The sequence below is a fragment of the Brachionichthys hirsutus genome, chromosome 8, assembly GCF_040956055.1.
Source record: "Brachionichthys hirsutus isolate HB-005 chromosome 8, CSIRO-AGI_Bhir_v1, whole genome shotgun sequence".
Lineage (NCBI taxonomy): Eukaryota > Metazoa > Chordata > Actinopteri > Lophiiformes > Brachionichthyidae > Brachionichthys > Brachionichthys hirsutus.
Genome location: NC_090904.1, coordinates 4,125,662 through 4,145,584, shown reverse-complemented (window position 1 = coordinate 4,145,584; position 19,923 = coordinate 4,125,662). Strand labels below are relative to the sequence as shown.

The following is a 19,923-nucleotide window of genomic DNA, read 5'->3' as shown; positions in this document are numbered from 1 at the left end:
TATGGCCACAACTGCTCCTCAATGATGCATGCATTATTAGCCATCATCCAACTGCTTGGAGTGTGATGTTTTGAATATGGAGCAGATGATGAATGCATAATCAGCCAGGGGATGCTGTGCATAACGGCTACGTATTAGCAGAACGAGCGATATGCGTCTTTAGCTCCATCACACGTCCAGGTATTATCTCACTGGTTATGCTTCAGACTACAAGATGTCAATCCTCCAGAAAAAGGGTCCGTTTGCCGGAACCGAGGGTTGATGTGCCAAACATTCATATTCAAATTCACACCCAAACACCTTTCGCAAACGTAAGAGTTTTTTTTTTCTTTTTCTTGGATTGCTGAGGTTAATTATGAGGTGTTAATCCCACCCTGATTGTCATGTTAAGTTAGGATGCCTGTGTTTCCTTTCCTTTTTACTGTCGAGGCATTAAGTGCTCCTGGCAGGTGCTCGCTCGCCGAGCCTGCGTGAATGAAATACGAGCTGCAATGTCAACTGAACTTGTCACAGACAAGCTGGGATGAATTAATGATAAGAGAGCAGAGGTGTGTTTTAATGCGTTCTCTCTCTGGTGGAGGGTCTCGGCAAACATATTATCGCATACTGTACACCTGCTAGTTTTATATAAACACGAAGCAGGGAGAAAAGGGTGGATTAGAGAGAGTAATGCATTTTGGACAGACAACTTGCTCTCCAAATTCTAAGCCTTAAAATGATAAGTTTTGGACTGTTTTCGAATGGCTGCTGCAATTAAATGTGTTTAGACTTTTCCAATGTGCACTTTGAATTTGCCTCACCTTTGCAGGCTGTCTGCTGCTCGTTGAGGCTTTGCCTCCCTTTTACACTTTTCATTGAGATGAATAAAATCCATTTTCCCTTTGAAAGACCTTCATTTTCAGTCATTTTTAAAGGGATTAGAGCATCCACGGAAAATGATGGAATGTCTGTCGCTTTTCACCACAGTTCAACAAGCCCGCTGATAGAATGGGACTTATATTAGTTATTCCAATGTTGATTCAGGCGTAGATGATTCTGAATGATCAATGCATCCACCAGAACAAAAATATCACTTGCTTGTATGACGGCCTCTTCAAATCTGCGGGGGAGAAATAGGGTGTCTCTTCAAACTGCTTCCCTCACCCCAGTTTTTTGGGGGGCTACTATTTATTTTCAAATTGTCCCTTTGGCTAATGTTCCATTTGGCATTTCACACCTCCCTCTCCCATAAATGAACCATCATAGCCATAAATCACTGGACAAACAGAGACTTGTGCAAACCCTGAAAGGTTCAAAGATTTATGTAACACATTCATGTTTTCCACTTCCTCATTTTAGTACTCCGCTGGTAAAGCCTAGCTAATAAAAGCTCCTATTAATATGTCCTGTTGCTTAGCAACGGCAGGCAGCAAGTAATAGCATTCTGTGGAAAAATAGATGACCGATAAGGAAAAATTCAATTCTTTTCTCATCTCCTGGGAGAAAGTGCCTTATTTCTCTGGCAATGTGATATGAAACTGTAGTTGTATATTAAGAAATACCCTAAAAGAAATATAGGTTATTTTCCAATGTAATCATTTTGGAGGGATTTTTATTGCAGGCTGGGATGGCGGCTCATCTATTTTCTCCACTCAGATAAAGTCAATTAGCCTATTGAATTCAGCTAATCAGAGGATAAAGTGCCGACTTAATCTCTTTCTTTTTAATCAGAAATTCTGAAGGTGTTAAATAACGCATGAGCATCAGACATTAAAAGGAACGGTTTTGTCAGGCAAATTACATTTCATTTATATTGCAGGTGTAATTTAAACTTGTTTTGTACAAACACTGGCCTCTACAAGGTGCGCCGTGCAAAATCCTCCAATAACACTGCTTATCATTGTTATCCGAGGTAATGGAAGAAGATCTGTGCTGTGACAATTTTCAATTGAGATAGTTCATCATATCATATTTCAAAAGCAACCGTGTAAAAAGATGTGTCATCACACACACACACATGTTGTTTTCACCGACCTCCTCCGTACTGTAGATGTGATCAACCGTGGCATTCAACCAAAGAGCAGGAGTGAAAGAAACAAAAGGGGAATCAGCTGCGGCAGATAAACGCTGTGATGAAGCAGATACATAGATAAGGGATTTCTTATTACACTTAGCCACAGGCACCTGCTGAGATTTATCAGGCCTTCAAATCATGTCCATATTGCACTGTGCCCTATCTCAACCATCAATCAGCTCATCGAGCTCCCGCCACCAGGAATATTCTGGCCCTGGTGGCGGTGGAGTGCCGTCCCGTGTCATCTCACTCACGGACATCTCGCCTGCAGCCCCAGCGCAGCGTCGTCAGTCCGTCAGCTTAGGTGCAAAAAAAAATGATTTGATTATTCATGTAACAAAGCTCATTGCGTGCTATTGTGTTGTAATCTAGAGGGTAGCGTTCGCTGCTGCTGATGGTTAGAGGCTGGGGGGGGGGGGGGGGGGGATTCTCCAGAAATGCGATAATTGGGACAATTTGTTTTTGATGTGAGAGAATAGAGCTGCACCAAAAACACCAAAGAAGTGCACCGCCCTTAAAATGAGCAGACGCTATGTTTATTAGCAGAGCGACCCTCTGCTTTTATCTCATTAGCCCAGACTGACCCAAACAATACGAGACGTGAAGTATTGCATTTTTGTATTTCCCTGTAAAGTTGTATGCCACTGGGGTACAGGGTGGTCTCAGGGTTATTTTTGACCCAGCAGTTAAGAAGTCATCTGCACACCACAGAAACCACAAACACACACACACACAGAGAGAGAGAGAGAGAGAGAGAAATTGAGAGCATGTGTGATGGTAGCTGACTGAAAAACAAACAATGTGTAGTGCATCTAAATCTGTGCAGTCGACACACAGACTTATACGCCGCCCTATATCGGCTAACAAGAGTCTATTGATGCATGCTTATCACGTTGTTTTGTATGAATTTATTTGTATTTGTTATTAATATCCAAAGACTAAAAGAGTAAGAGAGTAAAATGTATCTGATTGTTTCCCTTCAAGAAGATGCATTTGAAGAATACTATTTGCATATATCTTGTCCTCTCTCAAGCTGTGCAAAGGTCTTTCTCAACATGACAATTATATTTATACCTATGCAGTCCCTCCGGCAATGATAATGTTAACAATAATCAGCCTCTGCTTTGATTTTGACAGCTGCGTCATAATAACAATGAACAAAAGCACAATCTTTCTGAACTCTGAAGAGGGAAGCCTCATGTCTCTGCAGTCTGTGATGAATGAGATGTGGTTATTTATTTTGCTTAATTTGTCGGCTTAAAATCTTAAAGTTAAATGGTTTTATTTTGAAGCAAATCAAAAGCAAGTCATGCTTTTGAACCATTGGACAAAGGGAGTATACGGAATGTTAGGAATAAATAAACAGTGTCCCTGCTACTCTCAGTATTCATGTACTTTGTAGGACGCAAGGTTCATTGTGTTAATAGCTGGGTTTTATTTCTCTTTATTCGTTTAGCTTTTACGAGGGACTTTTAGCATCAAACCAGTGACTCCTTTTAGTTTTCTCCCCCGTTCCTCTTTTACCAGAACTATTTCATGAGCTGACCTCGTACCAGCAAAACATTCCGATGACTATAAACTTCAGAGTTTGTCTTGACTTTTAAATCACATCAGGGCAAAAAAAAAAAAAAAAATCTGGATTTAAACTTTAAAGAGTTGTGTTTGATGGAGCGACAAAATATTCTTCGTCTCGTGCCGGAGTAAATCATGTGACCGTGTGCAACATGGTACCAATAACTTATTGCAGTTAGTTTTAAAGAATAATGTGAAGATAGTTTCTGTCAGAAACACGTGGCATTTTTCAGAGAGGCTTTTGCATGCATGTGAACCACCGAGCCGTGACCTCACCGTGCTGCATGTCATTTGTATGCTCTCGCTTTCTGTGTTCATTATTTTTGCATTTACATACATTTGTATTGTTTTTTTTGTGCGTGGGCACGCCCACACACACACACACACACACACACAAAGTGTGTTTGACACGGCAGTCAGGGGTCTCATTAGCCGGAGCAGAGGAGTCTTCCCTTGTGCTGTCAAGAGTGTGTGTGTCCCTACCGATCCTCACAACTGTCTCTTGCGTGTCATGTCAGACGAGGCTCCGTTGCTTTGACGCTGTTCTTCTTTGTGAAGTGAGCTCAGAGACACGCCCGGGCTGGGGGGGGGGGGGGAACGAGACACGGGGAGAAAGAGACAGAGAGAACAAGAGAGAGAGAGAGAATGAAAAAAGACTGAGGAACAAGAGACAGTAGGAGATGGTTGGGGGGGTAGATGGAGAAAATAAAAGCAAAGGAGGTTCTGACATTAGCAGTAATGAGGAACATGGAAGATGTGCTGAGGGGGACATCATGACATTACTGCAGATCCACCACTCCGAGAGGCGATGAGGGCGGGGCCGCACTTCTCACCCCGAACAGGGACATCAGCATCGGCAAATTCTTCTAACTACACGTTTAGATTTAATAGCAATCGTTATGAGGATAGTAATTATGACACACTTTAAGTGCTCGCCACATAACAGGAAAAAAAAAAACCTGAACTGAATCCTAAAGGATTATTTTTTTTATTAATTTCATGGCGCAACATTTTAGCTGTTTCCACTAACTTTGTAAAAATTCCAAGTGCGCTGGCACGGACTTCGTGGCAACGTCCATTTGAACGGCGTTGCTGCTTATGATGTTGTTGGAATAAATATCTCCTTCTCTCTTTTGAACTTTGCAGTAATTATTTCCTTATGCGGCTTGTTTGCGAGGTGTTGGTGTGTGTGTGTGTGTTTTTTTTCTTCCTGCCAGATGAATTACTTGCTCACATTTCAGTGCGGGAGGTGGAAGAGCGTGTATTTCATATCTTTCCCTTTGACTAGCGTGTAATTGGAGCGATTAAAGTCACCTTGTAACATCTCAGTTGGCGACACAGAGCGACTGCCAAGCTACTAAATAGCATTTGCTTGCGGTTGCATGTTGCTAAGCGCAAGTTAGCTGGCATGCATCTGGATCTGATCATCTCCTCACTGAATCAAAGTCTTGAATAATATTTAATAAGCCATCTCGGCCACTTTTGAGATGCAGTTAAGCTGCGCCAGACTTAAATCACTTCTGTTCTCTATCTGAAACGTCCCGGCATCAGATCAGTCCTCTTTTCTAACATCTGTCTGACATCACAAGAAGGCAGGCGCAAAGCATTGCCGCTTTGCTTTCAGTCATAAATAGCGCATGATTTATAAATCCACACTCTTATTAATGCTCCTCAGCTTGACTAAATGACCCTCCCGGGTGCATATATGTACGCCTGATAAACCAAAGGCGTGGATGAAGTTAGGGAGGGAGGGAACGGTGGAGATGCTTTGAGGAACAGAGTTGTTCCTGCTTTGCGCCCCCGGGGCAAATGAGGAGTAGCTTTGAGGGCTGGGAGGCCCAGGGCTGCCTCTCCCCCCACCTAAAGGCCTGTTTACCGCCGTGTTGTGCATCGACTGTGCTTTTGAAGGATCAGTCTGAGAGCGCCTCTAATTAAAGCTGTCATGGCTGGCTGCCTGCAGGGATAATGTTCTATTATTATAGTCATTTGTTTCAATTAAACGCCGGCTGAGTTTACAATAGCAGCCGTGAACCTGAGAGAGTGAGCCATCACTCTAAACAAGATGGCTCCAGTCAAGCAGCGGGTGGGGAAAGAGGAGAGGAAAGTCTCAGGACTCACAGAGGCATTGATCACTGTGTGCTTTAGCGAGGCAGGGCGGGGCAGGGCGGGGCGGGGCGGGGCGGGCATGGGCCGGGGGGGTCGAACAGGCTGATTAAAGCAGGTCGGCAGGTGACGCTTCTTTAGAATTCACTTTTAGCATGAGCAAATACACAAATTGTCGTATTGTGGTGTGAGTGAATTAAATGCATTCAGAGCTGCAGGAGGAGCGTCGTTAAAAACTGACGCGCTCTGCGGCTTTATTTGAACGGATATGTGATAGTAATTGAAACACGACAACATTTATTGATCGTTAAGCTTGAATAAACTGGTTTATTACGAAGCCAGAGAAATAAAACCTCACACTGCAATCCACCCGCGCATTTAAAAGATGAAACAGATGCCACTCCGTTAGTCATAAGTAGGGAGCAAGGTTAGCTCTCTCTCTCTCTCTCTCTCTCTCTGTGTGTGTGCTGGTGGTCAAATCCCCTTAGCTAAATCAAATGGTGTAGGCAATTGAAGCGGCCGTGAAGCCATTTCAAAGGTAAGGTCAGCAGGAGCAGGGGAACAATGGCTTTGTGATATTCCATCTCGCACACAATGTGCTGCACGTAATTGGAAAGCCTTTGTTATTTGACTCCCATTTGACTACGATGCACAAGATGCGAATACAAACACGGCAGGCATAATGATGGTGGAGAAACACGTTTGCACCGAGTTGCCTGGCTTTACATCGCAGTTTAGCTCTGCCTGGTTGCTCATCTCCAAAAAAGCAATATCTGACTGTCCCCTTTCTAACTTCTTTGGTGCCATGTTTTCTGTGTGGGTGTGCCTGTGCTTTTCTATTCCTGCTTCCTTGCTTTCTGCCTCTTGCTATGTTGCAGTGTCCTCTTTCCTTCGCTCTCACTTTGGCTCCCATGCATGTTTATCAGGGACTGTGAGCTCCTAGGACTTTACAACAAACACGCTAAATTGCTGGAGGTTAAGCACAGCATTGACAATACCCAAGACAATTCAGAACCCAACTTTATAAATACTCTAAATAGAAAAATCTAGGCCACTGCCTTGATCAAGTTGGTGTTTTTTGCGGTTTACAGCTTTGCCATAAAATGCAGTCGAAAAAAAAAAAGGTGTTCAGTGAGAAACCTTCTCAGTAAGAGTGTTTGAAACTTTCTCAACCTAAAAAAAATACATAGATCAACTTAATAATAAAAAAAAACTCTTACAACAAGCCAAGTGATAATCCATAAATAAAATCAGCACGTAGACGTGTTGTTACAGTAAGAGTCTATGAAACGTCAGTATGGGCAACATGCTTAAGGCCCAACCCAATCCTATTACTCATCATGCCCCCCCCCTCTCCTTCTCCAACCAGCTATTCCAATGATGCCATTAGGAATTAGCATACAGTACCTATGGCAACCGCCAACCTTTGTCAGACTCTTTCCTAATATTTGTACAGCCGCCCGCCGCTAGCTTCATTTAGCCCATGCTCGATGGCACCGTGATAACTTTTTGCTCTGTCTTGCACGGGGGGGGGGCAACCACTCTAAGCACGCCTTTAAAAAGTCGGCACGGTGATCGCCTCCAGGAGAGAACAATCGCTTCAGGGGTGTTTTGAGCTATTGCTCACCTGCAATAGTGTGTGTGCACGTTCAGAGATAGAGCGGTTTGTTTGTGGTGACAGAAGTTCATGATGCAATATCCGGCAGTAAATATTTGTGGAAACAGAGAAAATGTGCGTCTGATTTCAAAGAAAATAATGAAATACACACATTTTCTTGGGTGTGTTTCTGTAGTCAATCAGGAGTTGGCCTCAACTGAGACTTTAAGATAAAATTGTATTTCACAATTGTGTATAAATTCTAAAGTTGTGTATGCACTAAAGGCTTTTCTGCTTCTGCTCTTTGCTGGCTGACACCTAGTATCCATGCGGCCGCGGCCCCGTCCCCTGGTGAACCCTTTCGCTCTGCATGCTCTCCCTTCTTGTTGATATTAAACATGGTGGTGCTCAGATTAAAGGGTGACAATTTTGCCTGGAGGCTGTTGCTATGGAAACGCATCTGCTGTAGCTATGATAGGGCATTCATGTTTGATTAATTGGTTTTTTCAATGCTTCTTGCTTTGTGAGGACCCTTAAAGAGCAAGTCCATGGAAAATGGAAAATTAATGGATTTCTATTTCTCTCTCTCTCTCTCTCTTTTCTTTTTTTCCTGTCTTCCTGCTTATTTTGTTGAAGCTATTTCCTCATGTTTGAAGAACTGTACTGATGGTGCTTTGAATTATGATTGAAAGTTGGAGATTGCCGTGGATGGGGGAGGTTAGAGCTTGGTTATTTGAAATGCAAAAGGAAAATGTCTTTGTTCATGGCTGCCTTTTGTATGCAGCTGCTGAGGCAAACCCAGAATCTAATGTCGTGTGAATATTGTGAGTTTTCAAAGCAGGCCAGGGCCTCGTACAACATTGCTTTGTTGTGCATTTTTATTCCAGCAATCTACTGGGACCAATTATGATTAGAGAGCCAAGAACTTCTCTCAACTTCCACTCGTGTTTATCAAGACCTCGAACGCTCGGGCCCGTACAATTTGATCTTTTTAGCACTTCGCTAATGCGTAATGTATTATTTAACTCATAAATGTTTAAAAGATCCAACAAATGCTAGTTCATCACTTTCTGATCTGTAAATTGCCAAACATTCCCGGTTACGCCGCCATTAACAGCATCCTTTGGTTCGTACTCGTGCGCCGTCCCGATGAATCTGAAGGAAAAGCTTTTGATGTAGTCATTGTTAAAAGTCTCATTCTGTAATCGCTCTAAAGCGTGTCATGTGCATGGGGGGTCTTCCTCGTGTTGTGTGCATGTTTTTCAGTTTTGATTTCTATTTTTTTTTTTTAAATGGGTTATTTTACCTGGCAGTAAGCCACATTTTTCCTCATTCCTGGAATCCAGCGAACATAAATAAATCTACAGGGGGGCTGATCGGGATGTTGAGCAATGCCGTAGATGCAAAGATTGCTTTGCGCGATTCAGACTTTCTTGAGGCTGAATTTACACCAAACTACGGCACATTTTCTCAAGGAAACTTGAGAATTTTTAGAGACCATTTAAAAAAAATTAAATAGCACGTTAAGAGATAATAGGACTGTGTGCCACGATAAAATGCTCCTTAAAGATAACGGTAAGAAGACTACAAATGGTCCCTTCTACATATGTAGTCAAGATAGAAATCTTGATCATATCTACTTTAGTTGCAGTAGTTCACAAATGAATCTGAATATTAAGAGAAAGTCTAATCCACGAAATGCTACGCTTGGGTCACATTTGCTTGATTGACAACTGTCAATCGCAGGAAGCCAACGTTGGCTCCTGCAGCCATCTCCAGCTGTTTGACAACAAAGCTCGTCTCCACTTCCTGATGAAGATGGAAGCTGAAGCCGGTAACTGAAAGGCTGCCTGGTGTGCTTCCTGAACATTTGGCTGGGATGTCACTCGCTCTTTAGTTATATTTTTTGAGTAGGTTACTGAGGACAATGTAAATGTGAGTTATTATTCTATTTCAGCATTTTTAATTTGTATAAATGTCACAGGCATTCACAATAGTTGGCCACATGTTGAAAAGTGTGAATATAAAGTCTCCTAAGAAAAGACAGGAAAGGAAAGAGAAGCTTTCTAACCACCAGCCTCAATTTAACAGTGAGAACTGTCACAGGGTCGTTAGGGTCTTCAGTCTGTGCTGCTTTCCCAACAGACAGATTTCCCTCTCTTCAACACTTTTTTTTTTTAAGTCAAATTTTTTTGTCTGTTTTTGTCCAATCTGCATATTTTTCTGAAATTTAAAAATGTCATCTCCGCTCCTACATATATATTTTTTCCATATTTGGCTAATTGGCAAACTTTTCTGACTTTGAGTCGAGGAGAAGAGATAGTAAAGCTGGTGTTCTTCTCTCACTCCAGATGCAGGAGATGGCTTTGCACCACCACCACCACCACCAGCACCATCACCAGCACCCAGACGGCCCTCATTATGACCCCGCCCGTAACCACCCCCTGATAAACCGCTCACCTCCGATACTGCCCAACCCCATGAGCGCACTGACCCAGCTAAACCCTCAGGTCAGCCGGAGTGCATTGCCTCACGGTTCCCCCTCACCTCCTGGAAGTAAATCGGCCACGCCCTCCCCCTCAAGCTCCAATCAGGAAGAGGAGACTGATTCTCATTTGAAGGTACTGATGCGGCTGCTCTGGGTTGTAGCAGTGAAGCAGCAGGCGAGGGGCTTGGCAGTGCTTCTCAGCGATGGTTCGCATGCTGTGTGGTGTTTAGTTCAAACAGGGATTTGGGGGAAGCCATGATGATGCTTGTTATTTAACTGGCTGGAAAGTGGTAGCAGGGATTTTTGTTTTTCTGCCATGTCATGGTGCGATGTCTTGCAGTTTCACATTGTAGAGGAATGAAATGTGAAATTTACTAAATGACTGAATTTAAGAGTGAAATCCATTTCATTTTATGAGCAGCACATTTACAAAAAAAAGAGTTTGTAAGCACGCTCTCTTGCTCCTTATGTGAAATTTAATTGCTGCCTTTCAATTACACATTTATAAACGGCTGACAATCCAGTAACCACCATGACAGATTTCTATTTGCAGGCTCTAACACACAGACCACACGGTCATTTCAATAAAACAAGAACATATTACACATCTTATTTAAAAAGTGAAAAGACCTCCTTTATCAGTTTCTGAATTTGGAGGACATTTTAAATGGTTGTTCTCGAGCAGCGCAAATACAGGCATTGACGATCTAAACTAGTTTTGTTATTGGCGCTTGCATGCAGTCTGGTTTGAAAGCTACCTCTCCATTTAAATGGCTCATTTATTTAGATGAGAAGAGCCGGACACTTGTTTACATTCATTTTGCTTTATGTAAATCTATAACACTGCTTTCATAAATTGCCCACCACCTAATGTCTCTGCGGATCTGCTTTGTTTCCGTCAGGGGAATGTGAACGAGTGTATAATTGAATCTGCCACCAGCACAGAGCTTCAGATTCATTGCGTATTTAAATGCTACTTTGCAGGGGATGCAGCAAAACGGGGAGGGGGGGGTGGGGGGGGGATTCTTTAGCTCGAGAAAATGTATTTCCTTGCCTATCTCTGCTGTTCGTTTCACTGTGTGCGTGAGTAAAAAATGATTACCACCTCTCCTATCACTAAGTAATTCCATTTGCTCTCTCCAATTCACTCTGAGCCCACATCAAAGACAGAGCAGACGCAGCAGGCGATTTCAAAATTCCTTCCACGAAAGGTCTGAATTTATGACTTGCTGAACTAGTGAAAAATAAAGATTTGAAAAAGGTTTGACGGATTCTTAACACAAGATGCTTTTGAGGCAGAAATGCTGCCGTGTTAGTATCAGTGAAGCGTCGCTGCACCTCGAGTTCATAACCCGGACCCACTGACCTCAGCGTCCGTCCCACATGCCGTTATTCCCTCGGTAGAACTTATTCCTGCAGTGTCAATACACCGGTTCATTTCATTTCTGTATCTGGTTCTCCAGATCACGGGGGAGAAGCGGCCCTCTTCAGAGATGATGAAGCCCAAGCCCAAACCCCAAAAAAAGAAGAAGAAGAAGGATCCCAACGAACCCACGAAGCCCGTGTCAGCCTACGCCTTGTTCTTCAGAGACACCCAGGCAGCCATTAAGGGACAGAATCCTAACGCTACCTTTGGAGACGTGTCCAAAATAGTCGCATCCATGTGGGATGGACTGGGAGAGGAGCAGAAACAGGTAGATTAATATATAATGATGAAACTATTTATGATGATATTGTTGTCAAACATGACAAAAAATACTTCCCTTATTAAATTGGCCAAACACTGCATGAACTGTTAGTTCCTCATTTAACACAATGAAAAACGGCACGTTGAAAGGAGTGAAATGTTCAATCTTCAGCCACGTGCATGAATATTTTCACTAGTAACTGGAATTCTATTACATCTACCACAGTACGGAACCTCCGCGCGAAGTCTGGGACTGTTTCGCCTTGGCATTCCAGACCAACAGACAAAGTCTCACAGGCACCTGCGTGTTTGTGGCGGCAAATGATGGCGTGAAATGAACGGAAAACGAGGCAGTCTGTGCGGACTCATATTTTTAGGATATCCAGTTCGGGCGCAGCCTGTTAGGTGTCAAATAAAAGCACCTGTCTCCATGACAAAGTGCAGCCCATTCTGCTCGGCCCCAGCCGCTGTCAACAGACCCCCCCCCACCCCCATCTAGTTTTTCTCCCACCCAGCCTGCTTTATACGCTGGACGATGGAGGCCGTCTGTCCCCTTTTATTTGCAGTTAATTTTTGCCGCCTTCACCGGGGCTCTTCACCATGAATCTTCATTTTGCCGCTGACACCCCTGAATGTGAATTCCTCATTTCCTGCCCTTTTATTTATATCTGTTGCCTGGTGATTTGATCATGCTGGGAATACAAGATTAGCAATTGCCTTGTCCTTGGTTTTGCCTCAAGGACATCTGCTCCTGAAATGTTCTTGTTTGTGTTTCTTAACCCTTTATGCCCGGCTTCTTTTTCACCAGCGATTGTGTGCTGTAGATACAGCATGCTCTCTCTCTCTCTCTCTCCCCCCCCCCCCTCCCTCCCTCCCTCCTCTCTCGCGCTCTCTCTACAGAATTACCTGAAAACGTACAAAACCAACAAAAGGGCAGTTCCACCATTAAGAAGCCCCCACCCATTTTCATCAGCTAATTTTTTGGGATTTGTTTGCGCACTCATGTGTTTAATGAAACATGTCACCCCACGACACACATAATTAACTCGAGGTAATGATGTCATTATGGAGTGAAATGCAGTACCCAATAACACGCAGTAACATGCTCTAATTATTCTCTGTGGCTGGCACTGTCATTTATTCCATCACAGCAAATTGATAAACTTGTTAAATGTCTATTTATGGAACGTAAGCAATTCAACCACTGCATGCTAATGCTCCAGAGATGCTAACGGTTTCTGCCTTTAGTTTCATAAAAGCAGCATCTAACGAGCCGCAGCTGCTGGCTCAAATGAAAACCTGCCATATACCACCGTAAACCTTTCAAATATACAGCCTCAGTTTTTAGCTCCTCCCACTCTCAATATGTTGCTGTATATGCCCCCCCTCCCCGAAACGTTGGCCGTCATGTCGTCTGTAGGACCGATGAGGTGTGTTCCATAATGTCACAGTCAGACCCGCTGGAGCCACGAAGGAGCACCGGAACGTAAACACAGCTTTGTTTGAACTAAAACGTGGCCCCTGTTTCCAATTGCCTATCGTACCTCACCAGCACAGCAGAATTCATGCGAATGCATCCAAGGCAGCGTGTTTTATCGCTTTATTTTATTGAATAAATGATCACAAGTTTCACTGCTGTGATTTGTGTTGTTGTTTTGTGTGTGATTCTGCCTGGCTTTGTGCATTTCCCTGCTACTTCACTTGTGTCGCTCGTATTCTCCAGTGTTGCCCTTGAGTTTGGTAGAACAAAGTGGGGGGGGGGGGGGGGGGGTTATTCATGTTTATTTCCATATTTCCTTTTTTATTAAGATGTTTTAGAATGCTTTTTTTTTTTATTCCCACAGGCCATTGTTTTGTAGCATGAGATCAATGCATTATTCGGGCTGCGTTATTCTTCAAGGTGACGGCATATTAAAGCTGCCCTAGAAACACAAAAGAACATTTTTCTCTTATTGGTTATTTAAGATGAAGATCATTTTTATGTTTTCGCCGCAGCGTGGAGGTACTGTAATAATGACGTTTGGTTGGAGGGGGACAGATCTTTGCTTTATTTAATCGAGTCTGCTGTGCTAGAGTTGAAAGGTCAGGAAGAGAAAGGAGAGAAACTGTCGCTTTGCTTCGGCAGAATGTTCTGATATTTAACTTCTGTGTAGTTTTTGCATCATGTGCTAAGAATATGTAATTTAGCATCTTCTCCTTTCCTGCTCCTCCTCCTCCTCCTCCATTACTTTACCCATTTGCCTCGTCCTCTTTTGCCTTTTGCCGGTCGCTCGGTCGTCGGGCTAATCGCCGTCAGCAGGGTGCGGAGTTATTGTCTCCGGTAATTAACAGGTTATCAAACATGAACATTTCATTAAGGTACAATTACTGGCTAATTCAGACGGGACACCTCTGTGTCGGGATTACGGTGGAGGCATATGCTCTCTCCTTGCAGCTTTGTTATGTCTAATTCACACTGACCTGCAGCCTCTGACAGCTTAAATTGCTAATGAATCCACTCACTTTGGAATAATTAGACATCCTTAGGCATGGTAATTTATTTAAAAGTATCCGACGTTGTGCAAATCATTAGTTCTGTTAAATTAATTTCAAATTAAAGGCTGCTGGGAGTAGTTTGAGGTTCATTAAAGCGGCAAGCGTGGTTCAGTCAATACGAGCGGAGAGATTGCACACGATTTTACAAAAATTGAGATCCTCAATGAAACTGAAGATCCGTTCACGTTCTCTGGCTTTACCCGAGTCATCGTCCTCTTAACTCAAATACCTGAATGTATGTCGTGGACGGGAAATAATAACAATATTGTAAATAGAGATGAGTGAGAGGATAAACATCAGCTGTTTGAGCAAGAGATTGTGTCCGTCTTCATCTCGGTTTGTTTGCCGCTCTGCGTGTGTGTGTGTGCGAGTGTGTGTCTGTTTGTTTATTGACTGTGTTAGCAGCTGCCAGTCCATGTGCATTGGCAACACATGAATGCTTAATGGATATCCTACCCCACCCCTTTGAAAGGAATGACCCTGTTCATGGAGACACAGACTGTCACTGAGGATCAGTAATTACCCACTGCATTCAGGCGCGTAGATAAACACACATCCTCCGTCGAATTAAAACGCTCCAGAGGGAGATCCGAGTCGTCCTCGTCCATTTGAGGTTGGACTTCTCGCTACTTGTTTTCCCCGACATCAAAAAGGCAATGCATCCATAAAGAGCCGCTGTGAGTGACGAGCGATGGCATTAAGTGAAATTCCCTGTCTTAACGCATCATTTTGGGTTCATTCAGGAGGATTGCCTCTTTCCTAATGCTGTTGTGAATTCTCTCTGACATCAGCTCTGCTTAAGAGATGAGAAAGAGCCTGAAAAGAGGAAGTGGCTGAAAGGCAGTACACAAAGTGACAAATGGCTTCTCGCTCCTTATTTAGCTCAGTAATATTTCAAACTTGGTTTTCACATCATTGTGCCTAAAGCGCTCTCGGCATTTCATTTTGGATGTTCTGAAGAAATGAATGCTTCAAATGCAGCTGCATCATGCAGATTGGACAAACCTGCTAGACTTCATGAACATGCAATAAGTGTGTTTCATGTTTTATTATTTTTAATCAGAGTACACTGCCAGGTCACACAATCACACCATGACTTCCAAAATGTCATCCACATAGTCAGAACAGACCACAGGCACATTTTAGCCTTTGGCATCACCTTGTAATCAATTGTTGTTGTTGTTGTGTTTGCTCCTGCAGAGCTACAAGAGAAAAACAGAGGCTGCAAAGAAGGAGTACCTGAAAGCCCTGGCCGCCTACAGAGCCAGTCTGGTTTCCAAGGTAACCACGGAGGTCATATCTTTGATATACATGGGTCAGTGGTGATATAAGGGATGATAAATTCCTTTCATTCATACTCTAAAGAAAGGGTCCACTTGCTGCACAGTGGGGTGAGTGCATTTATCTGTGTGTGTGTGTGCTTAAAGGAGAACAGTAAAAATTAGGCCTCCAACACACCCAATTTGCAACCTGGGGCGAAATGAAAAGTAATGGTAAAGGGTCTGTGTGTGTGTGTGTGTGTGTGTGTGTACATGTTAATGCAGAAGTGGACATTAGCACACACTGTGTCCACTTCTCTGCTTCCTGATGGGTTCCTAATCTGATGCCGAGGTTTGCTCACACACCTGCTGCTCCTCGTGTGCTGGAGGTTACTGCAGTTTAGCTTAAAACACCTTCCATTAAATGGTTGTAAAAAAAAACAGACCTGAAAGTTACATCTTTAAAAAATAAAACCAGGTTTCATCTACAAGGCTTATAGAATGTTTACGACAGAATGGAGGGGGTGTAATCTGTTAGTGCAATGCATTTCATTTCAGCATTGCTGCATCGCTGTCAAAAAACACAACTCTAAATTACATTAGCATATACCAAGCTCCCCCCCCTCTCTCTCTTTGTCATCCCGCCTCCTCCTCCCAGCACAGCGCTGCACTTCCTCTCACGCTCATGGGCCGAAAACAAGCACCTTGATTAAGGCATGAATAGTTAATTCATCTGCCTCTTCACTGTGGCATACTTTAAACTAAAAAGATTATTCTTACCCCTTGTCTTCAGTGCAATTAGACATTGATGGCAGGGCTCCTATACAGTGGCTTGATTGATGCTATATGTTGGTAGATTGCCAGTCAAAAAACTGACTGACAAAAATAAACCTGTGCCCCCCCCCCAATCATTCAGGAGCAGCCAATCAGAATCCCGCAATTCAGCTCAACTCTCTTTTTTAATTACCACTGAAGAAGTCTTTTCAAAGTGAATTGGAGTGGGTGGAATTGGATGTAATTGGAGTATCATTTGAAGGATTCACATCTCCTGCATGCACCTGTTGTCTTTTTGTTTCGGGACACGTGCCAGTTTGTTTGGGAGGGGAAGAAAACAACAAGTTTGATTGCTCCCCACTTCTCATAGGTTTGTTTCAATCAAATAATAATAATAATAATAATATATACATATAATAAAGATAGGCACTCGGGCCTAATATAACTAATACAGACTCAAGTATAGAAGTGTAGAATCTCACTTTTGACAAATTCTGAAGTTTAGATAATCTCCCCATGAACTGTCAAATGACATGGGATAATTTTACTGATCTACATTCCAGAGTTTTCTTTTAAATACAAACACGTCTTCACAGATTGCATCCACCCTCTCCCTCTTTCCTACCCTTTCTCCCACCATTTTTTTTTTCAGCATTTCATTTTGCACTTGACCCTGCACATCCATCTGTCCCTCTCTTGTATCCATCCTGCTGCATTGATTATTCCAGAGGTTCAGAGGGATGGATGTGAGCCATTACTAAATAGCCAGCGCACATCACTCCAGCCAGTCTGACAGTTAATGAGAACCACTGGATGTATTTCATACATATATCACATCATGAAAGGGAGGGAGACCTAGAGGCCTGCAGAATATGGGTGTGTGTGCATGTGTACCTATTTTACCACTTGCAACCACACTGTCACATCAAACACAAGTTTGCAGGAAGAGGCGCTAGGCCCCTTTTAAACATATTTCATGATCGTATTTAAATAATTGTCTTTGAATTTGAAGATGCCAGCTGCTCCTTTTCCTTCACAGACATTTGTTTTGAATAATTCCCCTGAGAGGGTCGTGTCTCTGTAAATGAGGAGACGCAAGGAATTATGGGACAGTTTTATCACCTCTCAACGATCAGCTTCTTAAATTGCCGTGTATTTTCTCATCTGTCTCTAATTATGTTTTTATACTAAATTGCAATTTTCATACTATGGGGGGTTTTTTTTATTAGCAATTTGGAATCTAGGTTGCATTTCTGGCCATATATTTATTCGTAAATTTCAAAATTGAAAAACTGAGTATGAGCTGAATGAGAGAGTGAAATGACAGTAATCTGAGGAGAGAACGAATCAACCTGGGATACCTGGGTAGTCCAGTTTTGACATGTTTTAAGTCCATGATGTAAAATCCATCGAGGCGGGCCGGTCACTGCTCACACAGGGCAATGCAAAGCTCATGCAGCACCTCATTAGCATTAGCACTAGGGAAACACGTGATGCCACGAAAGCAATGGCAAGAAGTAAAATGTCCTGCACTTTGAACAGTGGGTTGAGTCCAATAAAGTGTTCAAACGCCCGTTATTATCATGTTTAAGGCCGTCCGTTTCCCACTCTCAGTAGTTTTAGGGTAATTACTTCATTTTAATGAACACACACTGTTGATTGTTATTGGTTGTTTTAGAGAGAAAATATTTTCAGTTAAAATTTCCTCGCAATAAATTATTTTACATAAAAAGATGAAAACCTCAAATTATAACTGAATAAATAAATGTCCAACTTCCTCTGTAGAGGTCAGGCAGCTGCTACCAAACAGTTTTTTTTTCGTTTGCCTTTTACATTTTCTGGGGTCATTTAGATGTGATGTCATGACAACCAGAAAAACTGTATTATGCATTTTCCTCCAGTTTTCCTAAAACTGAGCAAAAAGTTTGCAATCTGTCTTTGCAGAATTGAACATGGAAGGAAGTCCTTAAACTTATCAAATCAATCCTGTGGTCTAACGTGTCAGTTTTACTCGGTGTGAAACATTTGGGAATCACTGATAAAAAAAATTTAAAGGGAAAAGATAAATGAAAGTGAAAAGAAATTATAAAATAAAAATATGTTTAATAAACTGGAAATTGACGACTCTTTTTCATCCCTCCCTTTCAGACATATAATGATCCCGTGGAGACAAAAAGTGCCCAAACAAGTCAGGCTTCTCCACATATGATGCCAGCAAACCCGCCCCTTTACAGTGTGCCACCCCCTCCCCAGCCGTCGTCACCCTACTTGGGCCCCGGGGCCTTCCCTCTAGCCGACCTGCAGAGCTATGCAGGACACGCCCCCCGCCACGCGCTGTCGCAGACGCTCAGCCAATCGCAGATGTTGCCCAGCATTAGTGCCTCTCCCCCCTCCCCCTTCCAGATCAGCCCACCCCTTCACCCCCACCAGCAGCTTTCCCTGCACCAGAGCTCGCTCCTCAACCAGCCTATCCGCATGCAGCAGGTCCAGTCCCAGCCAATCATCTCACACCAGATGGGGCTGCAGGCCTCTCTTCATTCCCCACCTCCTGGGCAGCAGGTATTTTAATAAGACACATTTGATTCTGTGAAATAGTTTACATGTCAAGACGGTGAGTTATTTTTATTCTTTTCCTCAGGGTTTTTCCCACCTCCAGTCAGAGTATCAGAAGAGCATTGGGGGCTCCCAGTCTCCTGGAGCCCCTGGCCCTGGTCCAGGCCCTGGAGGGGCTCAGAGCCATGACTGGGACAGTGAATACTGCAATAGGGAGTGTGGCAACCACTGCAGGTTGGTGGAAATCGCTTCCTTCGTACTGTAAGCTTTGTTACCGTCACTTGTCAAATCACAGTCTCGAATTATATTCGGAACGGAGACGAATTGAGTTTAACAAAGTGGGATTTTGTTTTGTTGTTTGATGCACCGATTCAAATCAAAGAAGCGAACAATATTGTGAAAGAATACAATATGGGAAGATTAGATGACTGTATTTGGTACGTTTTTGATGGAAGGATTGCAGGTTCCGTGAGGGGAACATAGTCCACACCTCAGAGACCTGATCTGAGACCTCCCAAGTCTCAGATCAAAACTCTTAGAAATAAGCACACAGGCAATGTCGAGTGTCTCTCCCATGGCTTTCACGACGCTAGCGTTGCTGTCAGATCCGTTCCAGCGAGACAGAGGAGACAGCTGCAGAGGTAATAGTGAGATAATAGAGCATGTCATGTGCTTTTCAGACAGCAATAAAAATAAAAAGGGCAGATGTTCCGAAAACACAAGTCTTCACTGATATTGTTTGGCAGTCATGAGTTCCTACAACACAATTACGCGTTTTAAGTTGAAGGCAAACATTGTTTCAAAGAATTTTGAAATGTTTGGTTTGTCAATAATTATTTCATGTATTTACAGGGTTTGGTAGCGGAAAGTAGAAGCTCGGGGTTTTTGGCTTTAATTACGACCACCAGGGAATGAAAAGCCATCTTTTGAAATGTAATCCTTCATTTGCTTTATCGCTTTATCTTTGTTTTCATTCAAGCCTCTGCTTGTATTTATTTGCTTCTCTCCAGTGGCAGCATGATTGGCAGGGACAAGCCGCTCTACCTCACCTGAAACAGAAGACAAGCTCCGTCAGCAGATAGGACACAGACGAATCTTCTCCCATTCTCCACCCCCCACCCCTCTTCCACACCCCTAAACCTAACCTGATGCACACATATAGTACATACAGGTCACTCTTAACGTACAGTACATTCAAAACACACGCACACACCACATCAACATCTTCGTCAGTGTAATTATGTTTGAGTTTCTAGATGAACTTGTGACCAGAGGTTTTTTTTGTTTTTTAATAGATGGCTG

General features: G+C 43.0%; 1 protein-coding gene across 1 annotated transcript in view; it reads left to right on the top strand.

Annotated features, from left to right (window-relative positions):
- Positions 1-19,674, top strand: part of tox2 (TOX high mobility group box family member 2) — an 81,978-nt gene extending 62,304 nt beyond the window's left edge. The window contains exons 5-10 of the mRNA XM_068742815.1: positions 9,677-9,967; positions 11,277-11,507; positions 15,236-15,316; positions 18,217-18,627; positions 18,707-18,855; positions 19,632-19,674. Of these exons, the coding sequence (XP_068598916.1) occupies positions 9,677-9,967; positions 11,277-11,507; positions 15,236-15,316; positions 18,217-18,627; positions 18,707-18,855; positions 19,632-19,674 (1,206 nt within the window). The remainder of the gene's footprint in view (positions 1-9,676; positions 9,968-11,276; positions 11,508-15,235; positions 15,317-18,216; positions 18,628-18,706; positions 18,856-19,631) is intronic.
- The last annotated feature ends 249 nt before the right edge of the window (positions 19,675-19,923 follow it).